The sequence below is a fragment of the Podarcis raffonei genome, chromosome 13 (genome assembly GCF_027172205.1).
Source record: "Podarcis raffonei isolate rPodRaf1 chromosome 13, rPodRaf1.pri, whole genome shotgun sequence".
Lineage (NCBI taxonomy): Eukaryota > Metazoa > Chordata > Lepidosauria > Squamata > Lacertidae > Podarcis > Podarcis raffonei.
This window is the reverse complement of record NC_070614.1, coordinates 28,289,891-28,303,399: the sequence shown is the minus strand read 5'-3', so window position 1 is coordinate 28,303,399 and position 13,509 is coordinate 28,289,891. Positions and strand designations below refer to the sequence as shown.

The window sequence follows — 13,509 nt, the reverse complement described above, 5'->3', positions numbered from 1 at the left end:
ACGTTATTTTCCTCCCTGGTCTATTGTAGCTTTATTAGGGCTCCTTTCTATCATCATTCAGTGGAGAGGCTTGTAATCGTAATGCAAAATGGGGCAGTAGGGGTGTGTCTCTTAGGATCTCAAGGGTAGGCTTAATTGTATGTATCTCTTTATAAATATTTTGCAACAACGACATCTACTTTTATTCTCTTTTTTTTAAAAAATAACATTGTATAGTAATAAGTTGCTTGGAATGCAGTTTTTGCTTGTTTTTGGCAATTTGAGGCACACTTTCTTTTTTTTTCTTTTTAAAAAACACCCATATGTAACATTATATTTTATCATTTAACAAATGATCTGCTAACTTCATTTGGAATTATAGGTGAATTTTAAGGAACCCCTTTTTTGACCCTGTTAACTGTCATTTCCCCCCATCTCTTGTCTCTGATAGGTTTGGTTTCCTGCTTGGGAGACTGGTTTTGATTGTGAGGGTGATGGCGAATGATAGGCTGTTGGTGCTGCAGTAGGTGTGGATCTTGGAGAGAGAAAAAGGGTGGGCTCTCCTTCATATCAGTGGTGCCATGTTTTGCAGTCCATGTCGTATTTCTAGTATTGCTTAGATAATTATGATGTTGGGGAAAATAGCCTAAGAAAGGAAAATGTATTCTGTGTTAGCATTTTTTCCCCCATTGTGGAAATCTGAGATAGGGTAAATGACCTGCACAGTACTCTTTTCTAAGTGCTGAGTTGCTTTGTTCCTCTATATGGGTCAGTATTATGGGATTTATATTTAGGATTCTTAATTCTTGGGTGTAACAGTAGCACAAGACTGGTGAGTTGAAAGAGAATGAAAATGACTTTCCCCCTTCTCCATGCTTATTATGTTAATAGTTACTGTTCTGAGCAGAAATCTAACAGGGAGATAGATGATTCCTGATCAAGATGTGGTGGAGAGCTGGGGGCGGGGGGCACACACAGCTTTCTAGAGAATCATAGTCACCCAAAGATTCCAGCTTGATTATTATGTGCATTCATTGTTTTTCTCTCTGTCTCAGATGGTTTTCTCTGAGAGAAAAATGGATCTGAGTGTAATAGCAGCAGCTGGTCACGCCCCTGCTAGGCTAGAATACATGGATGCAAAGTGCAGTTCTCATTGGGTAAAGACTGTGGTATGCTCCTGTAGTTTTGGGTGGGGATAGAGAGGAAAAACCCTTTTGTCTACCAGCAGAATTGGCATTAAAATAGATGCCTTGCTAGAATGAATATAGAAACACATTTTTATTATGGATTTTTCCCGCAATTGATGCTGCATCTTCCATTTTTTTTAGTGGGGATAATTGGTCATTGTAATGTGCAAATAAACTACTATATTGGTAAGTAATGCCACTGATTTGTCAGCAAGGGCTGCATGGTTAGGCTGGTGAGATCATATAATTCTAGGGTAAAAAAGATTCCTGGGATTGTCCATATATTTATTCAGCCTTTTAAATAGTGTATGTGCTATAACTTCCCTAATCCATGGTTGCTAATTTATAGTTCTTTAGACTTTTTAAATCATTTGCATATGATGTCATTAATTCTTAAAACAATCCTGTATGGTAGGTTAGTTTATTGTCCCTATGCTACAGGTGGGAATTGGGGATGAGGGACTGACTGGTCTCTGAGTTCATAGCTGAGGTGAGATTTGAAGAAGGAACTTCTTGGCCACTACACCAGCTCTCTAATACATTATTTATTAAGACTTCTTTCTATTCTACTTCAGTCATGAATGAAAGCATAGCATTTGAACATATTTGGTGGTAATCCCTTTAGATGCATTGCAAAGCTTTAATTTTATGGTTATAAGAAAAGAGCTCTGTCTCTAGGATCTGGTACTGGAGTTAGCCAGATTTTGGTCTTGCATCATCCTTGCATTTCGCTTAATGTTTTAGAAGAAATTTAGGGAAATTCCTGCCACCAGCTAATACAGGTATTTTAGCTGGAGAAACTCTTATTTCTTGGGTTGTTTGGAACCAAGGAAAAAGCTGATGTGGCCATCAGGTTTCCCCCTAGTTCCTTCTAACTGGTGTGTGTCTGAGCATTCCAGTAGATGTATTTGTGGTTGCAGTGCCAAGAGGCAGAGACAACCTCACCAGTGCATAGCAGAGCAATACTATCATGTTTATTTGGAAGGAAATTCCACTGTGTTCAGTGAGGTACTATTACTGCTAAGTGTGTTTAGGGTTCCAACCTAATTTGCACAAGAAACTCAACTGAAGTTACCACTATACTTATGAAACATTACTTTCAAGCATCATTCCTAAATACATCAAATTCAAAGACAACATGGGTTTTCCACACTTGCACCAAGTTGTTTGCATGATTTCAATGTATTATAAGTAGAAACCCATTTCCCTGTATCGCCCCCCGCAAAAGCCAACAACAAGAAGGTATCTTGACTGAGAGTTCCATTCCCTGTAAAGAAGAGTTCTCATAGCTCATACTTTCGAAGTAAGGTAGAGGTATATGCATGCACATAACGCCCTCCTCCATATGTCAACACCAAATTGTTTTAAACTAATTTTATCATTAAAATATATTTAAAATGCATACCTTGTGGTATGCCATTTTTATTTTGCTGATCTGCATATATTGTATCTTGTGCAGCCTACCAAATTTAAGGCCCAATATTTCTTCAGGAAAAAAACACATTTGTTTGATAGTCTCTTTGTGCTGGGGTGTGTGTGCAGATTTCATGCAGAACAGCAGCACACGAGGAAATAAACTGCAAAAGTGGGGAAACCACTGCTCCTGCTCAACAGGCCACCTTGAGCAGAAGTGGAACAAAGTAGTTGTAAAGAAACATACACACTTACCTGCAGCTAGCCTACCAGCTCCTCTACTCGCCTTGTATATGTTCTCAAAGACACAAAGCCAGGCAGAACTGGGCAGGTTGTAGAACAGCAAACGCTGCTGCATGCACTACCTCCACAGGACAGTGATGGTTGCTCCTCCTTGCAGTCATCCAGCAGCACCTCAATCCAGCTCTCACATGAGTGCAAGCACAAACAGCAGCAGCAGCAGCAGAATGGAAGTACCAGAAGAAAAGCTGGTGTGTTTTGAAGTTACTTTGAACACTAGTACGGGTCTTAAACTGTAGAGTAAACTCTAAAACTCAGGCAAGGAGGTTGAAAAGGAAAAATGGGCCTAGAATTACTTGTTTTAGAAGAACTTACTGTATAAATTTCTTCCTATCACTGTCAAAACTAATTCATTCTATAGAAGAAACATGGTTCTGAACTAAAGAATAGGAATACCAGACTCTTAATTCAGCAATTTAAGGGTGAACTGTATAGTTTTAGAAGGCACTATGGATCCAAAGACAAAACTGGTGGTTATAAAATGATAGTTAGAAAATGCTCAGTCATTGATTCAAGTGAACAAATTTGGCAGTCCTAGACTTGTATGTGGATCAGAATGCAGCTATTAAACTGCACACTTCTTCAAAATTTGCCTTTCAGTTTTAGTTAAAAATGCATAGAAGGTGTGTCTTTTCTTGGGAAATGCATTGAGAAGTATAAAAAAATGCATGTGTACATTTTATACATTTTTTTTAAAAAACAGAACAGGAAAGACTTATTGAATGTATTGAGTGGATGTGAAACTGATACAGAATGGAAGTATTTGCCCATTCCTACTTGTGCACCCTGATTCATTTTTAAAAATTCTTATAGCTTATGACAAGGATGCTAAATAGCATAAAACACTGGAGCTACTACATGTTATAAAACAAATGAGAACACGTGTTCTGTGGTCTACAAGGTTATAGGAAAATGTTTGTCTAACTATGTTTACCGTATATATAGTTTCCTCAAGGAAAAAGGTTCTTGTGGTGAATACATTCCTGGCAATAATTCTGATCTTTTTAAATTTAACACTTTTAATGCTGTGCATCAACTTTTGACATATAGATATGTCCAGTTGTATTCCAGTTGCATGCTGGCTGATCTGATGTTCAGCCCACACCATTACCAAGACCACAAAGGAAAAATCTTATTTAAATTTTGAGGTATTTCTACCCCACACTTTAATAAAATTGGCTTACAAAATGTAAAAACACAATAAAACATATTAAAAGCATATGGAGCTGTATTAAAACCAGTAAATCACTAGAAGCAGCATAAAAACAACAAATCCAGTTAACGGGTCAAATTGAATTGCAAAGCCTGAAAAGATAAATATCTATCTTATTTGGTGCTGAAATGAGTTTTCACTGGTGGTGCCCTGATTTTATAACGCTCTTCCTGGGAAGGCCCTTTCTCTGGTAGCCATCTGCACCTCAAGTGGTGGAAGAACTTAAAGAGCCTTGCCTAGTGTACGTCCAGGAACATGTTAATACAATCCTTTGGGTATCCTAGTGCCAAGCCATGAAGGATAAAAACTAGCACTTGAGAACTGAACCTGGAAATGAATTGAGAGTCTGTGCAGTTGATGGAGCACTAGTATAATTTTATAATGTCTGGTCTTTGTTATTTAGCAGCTATTGTCTAAACTAACTTGTGATTCTGAACTGTCTTCAGAGGCAACCCAATGTATACTAGATAACAGTAGTTTAACCTGGCCATCACCGGAGCATGAGACCTGGCTTTCTTAGTTCAGATAGGTATGCAGCTGACAAAGCAGCTTAAGCTTCTAGAAGGTGCTTTCTGCCAATATGGAAATGTGATTGAGATGGTTTAAGAAGCACTCTGAGACTGCAGGCCAGTTCCTTTGGAGACACTACAACTCTGTCCAAAACAGGATGAACATCATTTACCTGAGCAGATTTGCACCTATGTATTCTTTGTCTTCATCCTGCCAGTTTCTATTCTCAACCATCAGTTATGCTGGGTGTGATCTGCATATTGATGGTACATAACTCCAAATCTTCTTGTGTTCTCTTTGCTGATACTGTCCAAGTCCAGTAAATAATTTCCTACACTCCACTGCCAGAAATACCGGTATATCTTTAGAAAGGCTTTGGAACAAAGTCTTACTTGCTTAACCTGAGAAAATGAACCTTGGACCATGCAGCTCTTAATGGTCCAAGACATAGAAAGAGCAACATCTTTTCCAGCCTGAGGTGACATCAAAGGACAAAAACAAATCTGTGTGTTGGCATAAAAGTTGAGCATTTGGGAGCTCACATAATTCCTTTCTGTGGCTTCATTCCCAGAGACTACAGCAGTGGAGTATTAAGAAGCAGAGTGATATATTATTACGCAGCATTACAGGAGGGCTACTGTTGCTTGTTTATGGAGAGCATAAAATCAAGGGACAATGTAGAGGAACTCGCTCTTTCAATTAATGGAACTGTACCAGACTCTGGAAAAGCACCCACATGTGATATTAACCCTCTCTGCACTTCTGCAGCCAGATACTATTTTTCCAAATTTGACAACTTATAGAGCACTATTGAAATTTTCTGAATATTTATAGATTTCATGAGGAATCGGTGCTGGACTATAACTTCATCATCCCTGACCATTGGGCTTGATGGCCGTTGGTAACCCCAAAACATCTGAAGACCTAGGTTAGCCCCCCCCATGAATGGTGCTAGTCCATGGGGCATTTCCTGGACATGGCTAGCTCCAGATTTTGTGGCTCTTGGGCAAAAGATCTGCAGTGAACCCCTGTCCTCATAGCTTGCCTGTCTCCGATTCCAATGATTGTAGTGGCAGTAGGCTTACTGGCTCTATTAGGAGGCAAGATTTAATTGTTTTGCAGCTGTCGTACCAACCCTTCTTCAGCCCCAGTCTCCATCACTTCTGAAAACCCGTACTAGTGTTCAAAGTAACTTCAAAACACACCAGCTTTTCTTCTGGTACTTCCATTCTGCTGCTGCTGCTGCTGTTTGTGCTTGCACTCATGTGAGAGCTGGATTGAGGTGCTGCTGGATGACTGCAAGGAGGAGCAACCATCACTGTCCTGTGGAGGTAGTGCATGGCAGCAGCGTTTGCTGTTCTACAACCTGCCCAGTTCTGCCTGGCTTTGTGTCTTTGAGAACATATACAAGGCGAGTAGAGGAGCTGGTAGGCTAGCTGCAGGTAAGTGTGTATGTTTCTTTACAACTACTTTGTTCCACTTCTGCTCAAGGTGGCCTGTTGAGCAGGAGCAGTGGTTTCCCCACTGTTTACGGGGCAAGAGTCCTGATGTCAGCAGTTGATGTTGAGCTATCGTAGGTACCTCACAAAGCAGCCTACTACTGATCCTGATCTTGATAGAATTCTGCTTTGCCCCAGTGCCCAGACTCGGATAATGGTAACCGAGAGAAGCTTTTCTCTCCTGTTGCAAGTTGGAAAGTATTTACTTCTTGCATTCAAGTGTCCACCTTCCTGCTGTATAGAGAGAATTGCCAGCTGGGTAAGTGTGTGGCTGACATGGAGTCCTGATATTGAAATTGGGTCTTTCATTTTTCCTCCAATTAAGGGAGCATGGAAGGAGGGCATGTGACTGTCCAGGAAGAATATACTGAAGATAAAGTATATTTTGTGGCAGCTATGACATAGAGGAGGAATTTCAGTGTTGTTGCATGGGTTTGGTCTGAGGAACTGATCCAGCTGTAGACGTTAGGTTCCTTAGCTTGTGACTGCAATAATTTGCTACAACCCACACATAATTCTGTGGCTAAGGGAAATAAAATCCTTTAAAAAACAAACCAAAACAGCAGATGTGTATTGTGCTCTGTAGCGAGGAAAGTACTTAAGGTGTAGCATTTAAATAACTTCAGCATTTCAGGCATTATGTCCTGCAGCCTTTGATAGAGACTCCATTAAGAGGATGGAAAGCAGAGAGGCCTTCATTTCAAAGGCTATTCAGCTAAGTGCAGGCTGTTTGTGTGTGGTTTTTTCTTCTTCTTGAAAGCCTGCATTCATTGACAACAAGCATACAAGAAGCAAACTGTCCGTTCACTTTTCACAGAAAAATGCAAGTATTACTGATGGAGTATATTATAAGTACATTTAAGTTTGGGACTCACTTTTAACAATACTGCTGCTATAACGAACTATTTTAAAATTTATAGCAAGCAGTTTCTCTTTCTTCACTTGGAATATGGGCAGTGGTTTGAAAATTACTTGTTTTTATGATGAAACTATTATGTAGGACTTGGGGTTCACCACACAACCACAGGGGCATTGTTCAGATTTGGGTGTCCTAAGAATCTTCATTCTATTTATTTAAGTTCCTATAATGGCACCCAAAAATGTCTGATTCAGAACTTAATAAAGTTGAGTAGAATTTCAGCATTTTGGTGCTGAGGAAAGAAAGAACAAAGAGAGAGTCAGTGCCAAAAAAGAAGAAGCAAAGCTTCAAAATGAGTTTTGAAATGGAAGAAGCTGTGGTTGTTTCAATGAGGTTTCACTGAAGAAAGCCAGTCTTCAAGACAATGAATTATGTCTTTGTGGGAAAGGTGTGGTAGGAGATATCACTTTACATCTCCTGAGGTGTAAAGTGAGCTTCAACTGCTCACTGACTGATGAGCCCCTTTGCATGGTGGCTTGGTAGGCATGCTTACCTTCAAACATACACCTAAAGTGAGACAGGAAGAGTTCTTTTTTTGAGGGGAGAAATACACATAAACTGGGCCCCTGCATGGAGCATCTATGTTCACACATCTTGGATATGTGTTCAGATGAAGTTGTGTGTGTACATTGCAGAAGACTGTCAACTGGTTAAGTGTGTGAACTAGAACTGAGGACTGATATTGAAAACAGAATCCTGTACTTATCCTTGGATTGGATTTAAGCATTTGGTGATATGCTTAAACTCTCTCTATTTCAGGGAACACAGAAGGAGGGCATGTGACTGATGTGAGGGTGGGATTTCAAGGTTTAATTCCAAAGGTTCTAGGCTGAAGACATCACATATATATTGCAGCTATGCAAGTGGAAGAAAGTGTTCTGCCTTGAGTATAGCCAGTACCTTAGATGCTGTGAGAAGTGGGACGGGGAACTGCCATGGGAAAATGGAAGGGGAATTAACTTGGGCATGTGAGCCTGGTGAAATAAGATGACAGATTGCCTAAAGCAAAAGTGGAAATACTCTGGCTCTGTTCACATATTTAGAGGTGTGGTGGTCTGGGGTTGTGGGAGGTCACAGAGCCTGCAGCAGAGTCCTTGTCATCAATGACCATCCAATCAGCACTAAAAGGTTGCTTTTTAGCCACAGAGACGTATTTTCACCCTTTGTGCTGATGGGAGCCAGTCAGAGTAGAAGGAGGTGAGTCAGTGACAGGATTGGCTCCTAGCTAGGGTCACTCTGAGGAAGGCACACAGGAAGAATACAGAGGAGTTGTTCTGTATGCTCCAAAGCTAAATATTTAGGAACACTGAAAACACAAGGTGCTTCAGTTTCAAAATAATCGTTTGCAAGTTCTGTTACATACGTTGGAACCTTAAGGAAAAGACAGTTGATGTCACTCCAAAAAAAGATATTTCAGCACTCCAAATTATTTGCACAGAAAATAGCAGCTCTATCTGAAAGGCAACACATGGAGATCTGTATTGATCATTGTAATACATCCCTAATTATTATTGTATAATTAAAACTCTTGTATAATCTTTTTTAAAAAATCTCTGTGTATTGATTTTGTATGATATTGAACAAACCTAAGTGCATAACAATCTCCCTCCCACCTTTTAATTATTGTATCATTAGAAGGGTGTGTGGCTGTGGGGGGGGGGAGGTGCAGTTGTGACTCATGAAGGGACCCTTAATTTCTGAACTTGCCACAACACTACTGCACATAACCAACTGTACGATGTAGTCTGAAACATGTTATAGATTACCAGTAATGCAGTAATGTGCCCACCCTACTCCTCTCTGCTGAGTGGGGAGGAAATAAGCCACAGTTTAGCGTTATATGTGAATCAACACTTGCAGTTTGTTTCTCTCCATGTGCTGATTTGCACATGATGTTACGCCATTGCTGTAGTTGCTTATTTCCAGCTTGACAAAGGGAGGAGCAAGGTGGGAGCAGTTTGAACAGTTCCTCCTTGTTGATGTCATTGGATAAAAAGTGCTGTATAAGGGCAAAGGATTTCATTCTCTCAAAACTGTTGAAATTCTCAATCTGTAGGTTCAACAGGATGAATGAAAGGGACTAAGGCTACCCTAGACTCCCCGCCTTCTATGTATATATTTCATGGATGTCACAGCACAGGTTGTTAGTTTACGATGCAAGGGAGAGAAGGGGAGATGACCAAAACAATGAATGTCACCCTTTGTTTGCCCTTCCCATTATGTGGTCTTCTGTGCTGCCACCAAGTAGATGGTTGCCCCCCCCCCACTGCCTTAATTGAAAGAGCACTTTATATTAGGGGCAGGGAACCTGTGGCCCAATAGATGTTGCTAGACTACATCTTCCATCATCCCAGACGCTGTATGGAAATAGATATATGAGAGTTGAAGTCCAACAATATCTGGAGGGCCCTCGGGCCCCCAAAGGTGTTCTAACTTTGGTGTTTCTTGTAGACTTTTTGCTGACCCAGCTGGGCTGGATAGAGTGCAGCTTGGATGTGAGTTGAAAATCAAGGAATCGGGCCAAGGCTAAATCTCCATTAAATTTAGTTTTTACTAAAGGCATTGAAAAGCAGTAGTTATTATAATGGTGCTTCTAGGGGAAAAACAAGGTTTTAAAGCTGTGTTAGCAGTTAAGCAACTGGGATATGAAAGTAACATGGTAAAACACATCCATTTAAATCTTGTCTACAATGTTTTCCTACTTAAGCAAAGTTTACTTCAGCTCATCCTACTTCTGTGGCAGGGCAGTTTCCAGACTTCTTGTTTAGATCAGCTTCTTTTATCACTGTAATCTGGGTCTTATGCAACTCTCAGCATCCTGGCTTTTTCCATTTTTAATCTTTTTGAATGGACTTCCTACCTTGTCAGTTTTACTTATAAGCAATATTCCATTCAATCAGTAGTGCAATAGAGTATTACTAAATTTCTAATTTGTATAAGGTTTCTCTTTGTAGTTTACCTTCCATGATCTTTTTGACACACACCCCACCTGGAACAGCTTCTAAATTCCAAATGACCCAATACCTAAACAGAAGGCAACCATTTTATAACTAAACACAAAATGGCTGAAGTTTAGTTTTCTTCACACACATTTGGAATCAAAGGAAACAGGGTTGTATTCAACCAAATCCTACTCAGAATAGACCCATAGAAACCAATGAACCTAAGTTAGTAACGTCCTTTATTTTCAGTGGTTCTACTCTCAGTACACCTCACATAAATTGTGTCAGTTTAAAAATTAATTATAACAAAATAAATTGCCAGATAATCTTAGTAAAGCGCTTATCTGAGCTGTTTGTACCAACTCTGCCATGAAGCTCTATTTTTATATTAAACTATATTATAAAAATAGTTCCTTTGACAATGATCTATGCCTATGGCAGAGTTAAGTAATGTGCAGCCACTCAGTCTGAATGTAGGACATGAAATCATGGTGCAGCTGTCATATAGAGGGAAAACGGCAATTTTCTAAACTTTATAGTTGCACAGCTAAATATAATAGGCCAAAATGATAAAAGAAGGAAATTAAAAATCCTTGAGGCTAATTCTGCCCTGAAGGACAGGATAGAAATTTAATAAATAAATATTTTTTTTTTTGCTGATCCTTGCATAATCTGCTTTAAAAATGCTGCCAATTTCTAGAGAGATCTTGACCTTGTTTTAAAGTACAAACTTAGAAGTCCTTTTTATAATTAAACTTGCTTTTCTACTCTAAGATGCCTGACAAAAACTGATTTCGTGAGTGTAGTGATTTGATGCAAGTAAGTGAATTCCCTTTTCCTCTGCCCCATTCTCATAGAAGAACCAGTCGATTCCAGCTACCATTTTATTGACATTGAGTGAGTCATATGATCCTATGTGCAACCATGAATGAATCTTCAGTAACATGAGATTTCAGAGAAACATTATTTTGGGCTGGCTCTAAAGTAGGTTGTGCGTTCATGCTTACAGCATGTGTATCTATAAATGTTTTTTCCATTCTAATTATAAAGCTTATTTCATAACATTTTTGAGAAGTTGAATTATACACCAAAAGTCTAGTAGCCCCCTCTGCTGAGTAAATATCACACTTGATGGGACCAGTGATGTGATGTGCCTGACCTGGTGAATAGCAGCAACCAAATACAAATCAGTGGCCTATTTAAGGGACTACCTTTCATGCAGGGTAGGTAGAGATTAGGGTGGCAATGAGCAGAGCCACACCATACATTTGAAGCACATTCAGTGCATATACCCTTCCCCTAAAGAATTCTGGGAACTGTAGTTTCACACTCAGAGCTGTAATGTCCTGGGGGGGGGGGTAGGCGGGGAGGAAAGAGAAGGGGGAGGGAATAAAAGGGGGCAGACATCAAGGAAAAAAAACTTTAGCAATCATGCACCCCCCCACACCATTGCACCCAATTGTGTTTTGACTCTACTTGATTTTGACTTTATGCCCTATCTATAGAATGTAACCCCCATGTAAGCTGTGGGTCTAGTGTATTTTATTTTTGTTCAGTTGCATTAGAATCATAGAATCATAGAGTTGGAAGAGACCACAAGGGCCATCGAGTCCAACCCCCTGCCCAGCAGGAAACACCATCAGAGCACTCCTGACATATGGTTGTCAAGCCTCTGCTTAAAGACCTCCAAAGAAGGAGACTCCACCACACTCCTTAGCAGCAAATTCCACTGTCGAACAGCTCTTACTGTCAGGAAGTTCTTCCTAATGTTTAGGTGGAATCTTCTTTCTTGTAGTTTGGATCCATTGCTCCGTGTCCGCTTCTCTGGAGCAGCAGAAAACAACCTTTCTCCCTCCTCTATGTGACATCCTTTTATATATTTGAACATGGCTATCATATCACCCCTTAACCTCCTCTTCTCCAGGCTAAACATGTCCAGCTCCCTTAGCCGTTCCTCATAAGGCATCGTTTCCAGGCCTTTGACCATTTTGGTTGCCCTCCTCTGGACACGTTCCAGTTTGTCAGTGTCCTTGAACTGTGGTGCCCAGAACTGGACACAGTACTCCAGGTGAGGTCTGACCAGAGCAGAATACAGTGGCACTATTACTTCCCTTGATCTAGATGCTATACTCCTATTGATGCAGCCCAGAATTGCATTGGCTTTTTTAGCTGCCGCGTCACACTGTTGGCTCATGTCAAGTTTGTGGTCAATCAAGACTCCTAGATCCTTTTCACATGTACTGCTCTCAAGCCAGGTGTCACCCATCTTGTATTTGTGCCTCTCATTTTTTTTGCCCAAGTGCAATACTTTACATTTCTCCCTGTTAAAATTCATCTTGTTTGTTTTTGCCCAGTTCTCTAATCTGTCAAGGTCGTTTTGAAGTGTGATCCTGTCCTCTGGGGTGTTAGCCACCCCTCCTAGTTTGGTGTCATCTGCAAATTTGATCAGGATGCCCTTGAGTCCATCATCCAAGTCGTTGATAAAGATGTTGAATAAGACCGGGCCCAAGACAGAACCCTGTGGCACCCCACTAGTCACTCTTCTCCAGGATGAAGAGGAACCATTGATGAGCACCCTTTGGGTTCGGTCAGTCAGCCAGTTACAAATCCACTGAGTGGTAGCATAGTCAAGACCGCATTTTACCAGCTTCTTTACAAGAATATCATGGGGCACCTTGTCAAATGCCTTGCTGAAATCAAGGTAGGCTACATCCACTGCATTCCCTTCATCTAGCAGGCTTGTAATTCTGTCAAAAAACGACATCAGGTTAGTCTGACATGACTTATTTTTCAGAAATCCATGCTGACTATTGGTGATCACAGCATTCCTTTCTAGGTGCTCACAGACTGTTTGCTTAATGATCTGCTCCAGAATCTTCCCTGGTATTGATGTCAGACTGACTGGGCGGTAATTATTTGGGTCCTCTCTTTTCCCCTTTTTGAAAATAGGGACAACATTTGCCCTCCTCCAGTCTGCCGGGACTTCGCCTGTTCTCCAGGAATTCTCAAAGATGACTGCCAGTGGTTCTGAGATCACATCTGCCAGTTCTTTTAATACTCTTGGATGCAGTTCATCTGGCCCTGGAGACTTGAATACATCTAAACTAGCCAAGTATTCTTGTACTATCTCCTTAGTTATTCTGGGCTGTGTTTCCTCTGCTGAATCATTTGCTCCAAATTCTTCAGGTCGGGCATTGTTTTCTTTATTGGAGAAGACTGAGGCAAAGAAGGCATTGAGGAGTTCAGCCCTTTCTGTGTCCCCTGTTTGCATCTCACCATCTTCTCCTCTGAGTGACCCCACTGTTTCTATGTTCTTCCTTTTGCTACGAACATACCCATAAAAGCCTTTTTTGTTGCTTTTAACCTCTCTAGCAAGCCTGAGTTCATTCTGTGCTTTAGCTTTTCTGACTTTGTGTCTACACGTGCTGGCTATTTGTTTGAATTTCTCTTTGGTGGTTTCCCCCCTTTTCCATTTTTTGTACACATCCTTTTTTAATCTTAACTCAGTTAAAAGTTCTTTAGATAGCCACCCTGGCTTCTTTAGGCA

The 13,509-nt window shown here is 40.5% G+C and overlaps 1 protein-coding gene across 19 annotated transcripts in view; it reads left to right on the top strand.

Annotated features, from left to right (window-relative positions):
- Nucleotides 1–13,509, top strand: part of MAPT (microtubule associated protein tau) — an 86,042-nt gene that overhangs the window by 14,544 nt on the left and 57,989 nt on the right. For 3 of the 19 annotated variants that reach the window (XM_053361616.1, XM_053361617.1, XM_053361613.1), the window contains exon 1: nt 1,227–1,352. The exons of 5 other annotated variants lie outside the window; for them this stretch is intronic. In XM_053361616.1, coding sequence (XP_053217591.1) covers nt 1,238–1,352 — 115 coding nt within the window. In that variant the 5' untranslated portion in view covers nt 1,227–1,237. Of the gene's footprint in view, nt 1–465; nt 533–1,201; nt 1,353–13,509 lie in introns of those variants that run through there. 11 more of the 19 variants (XM_053361610.1, XM_053361615.1, XM_053361618.1 and 8 more) reach the window with 8 other exon arrangements.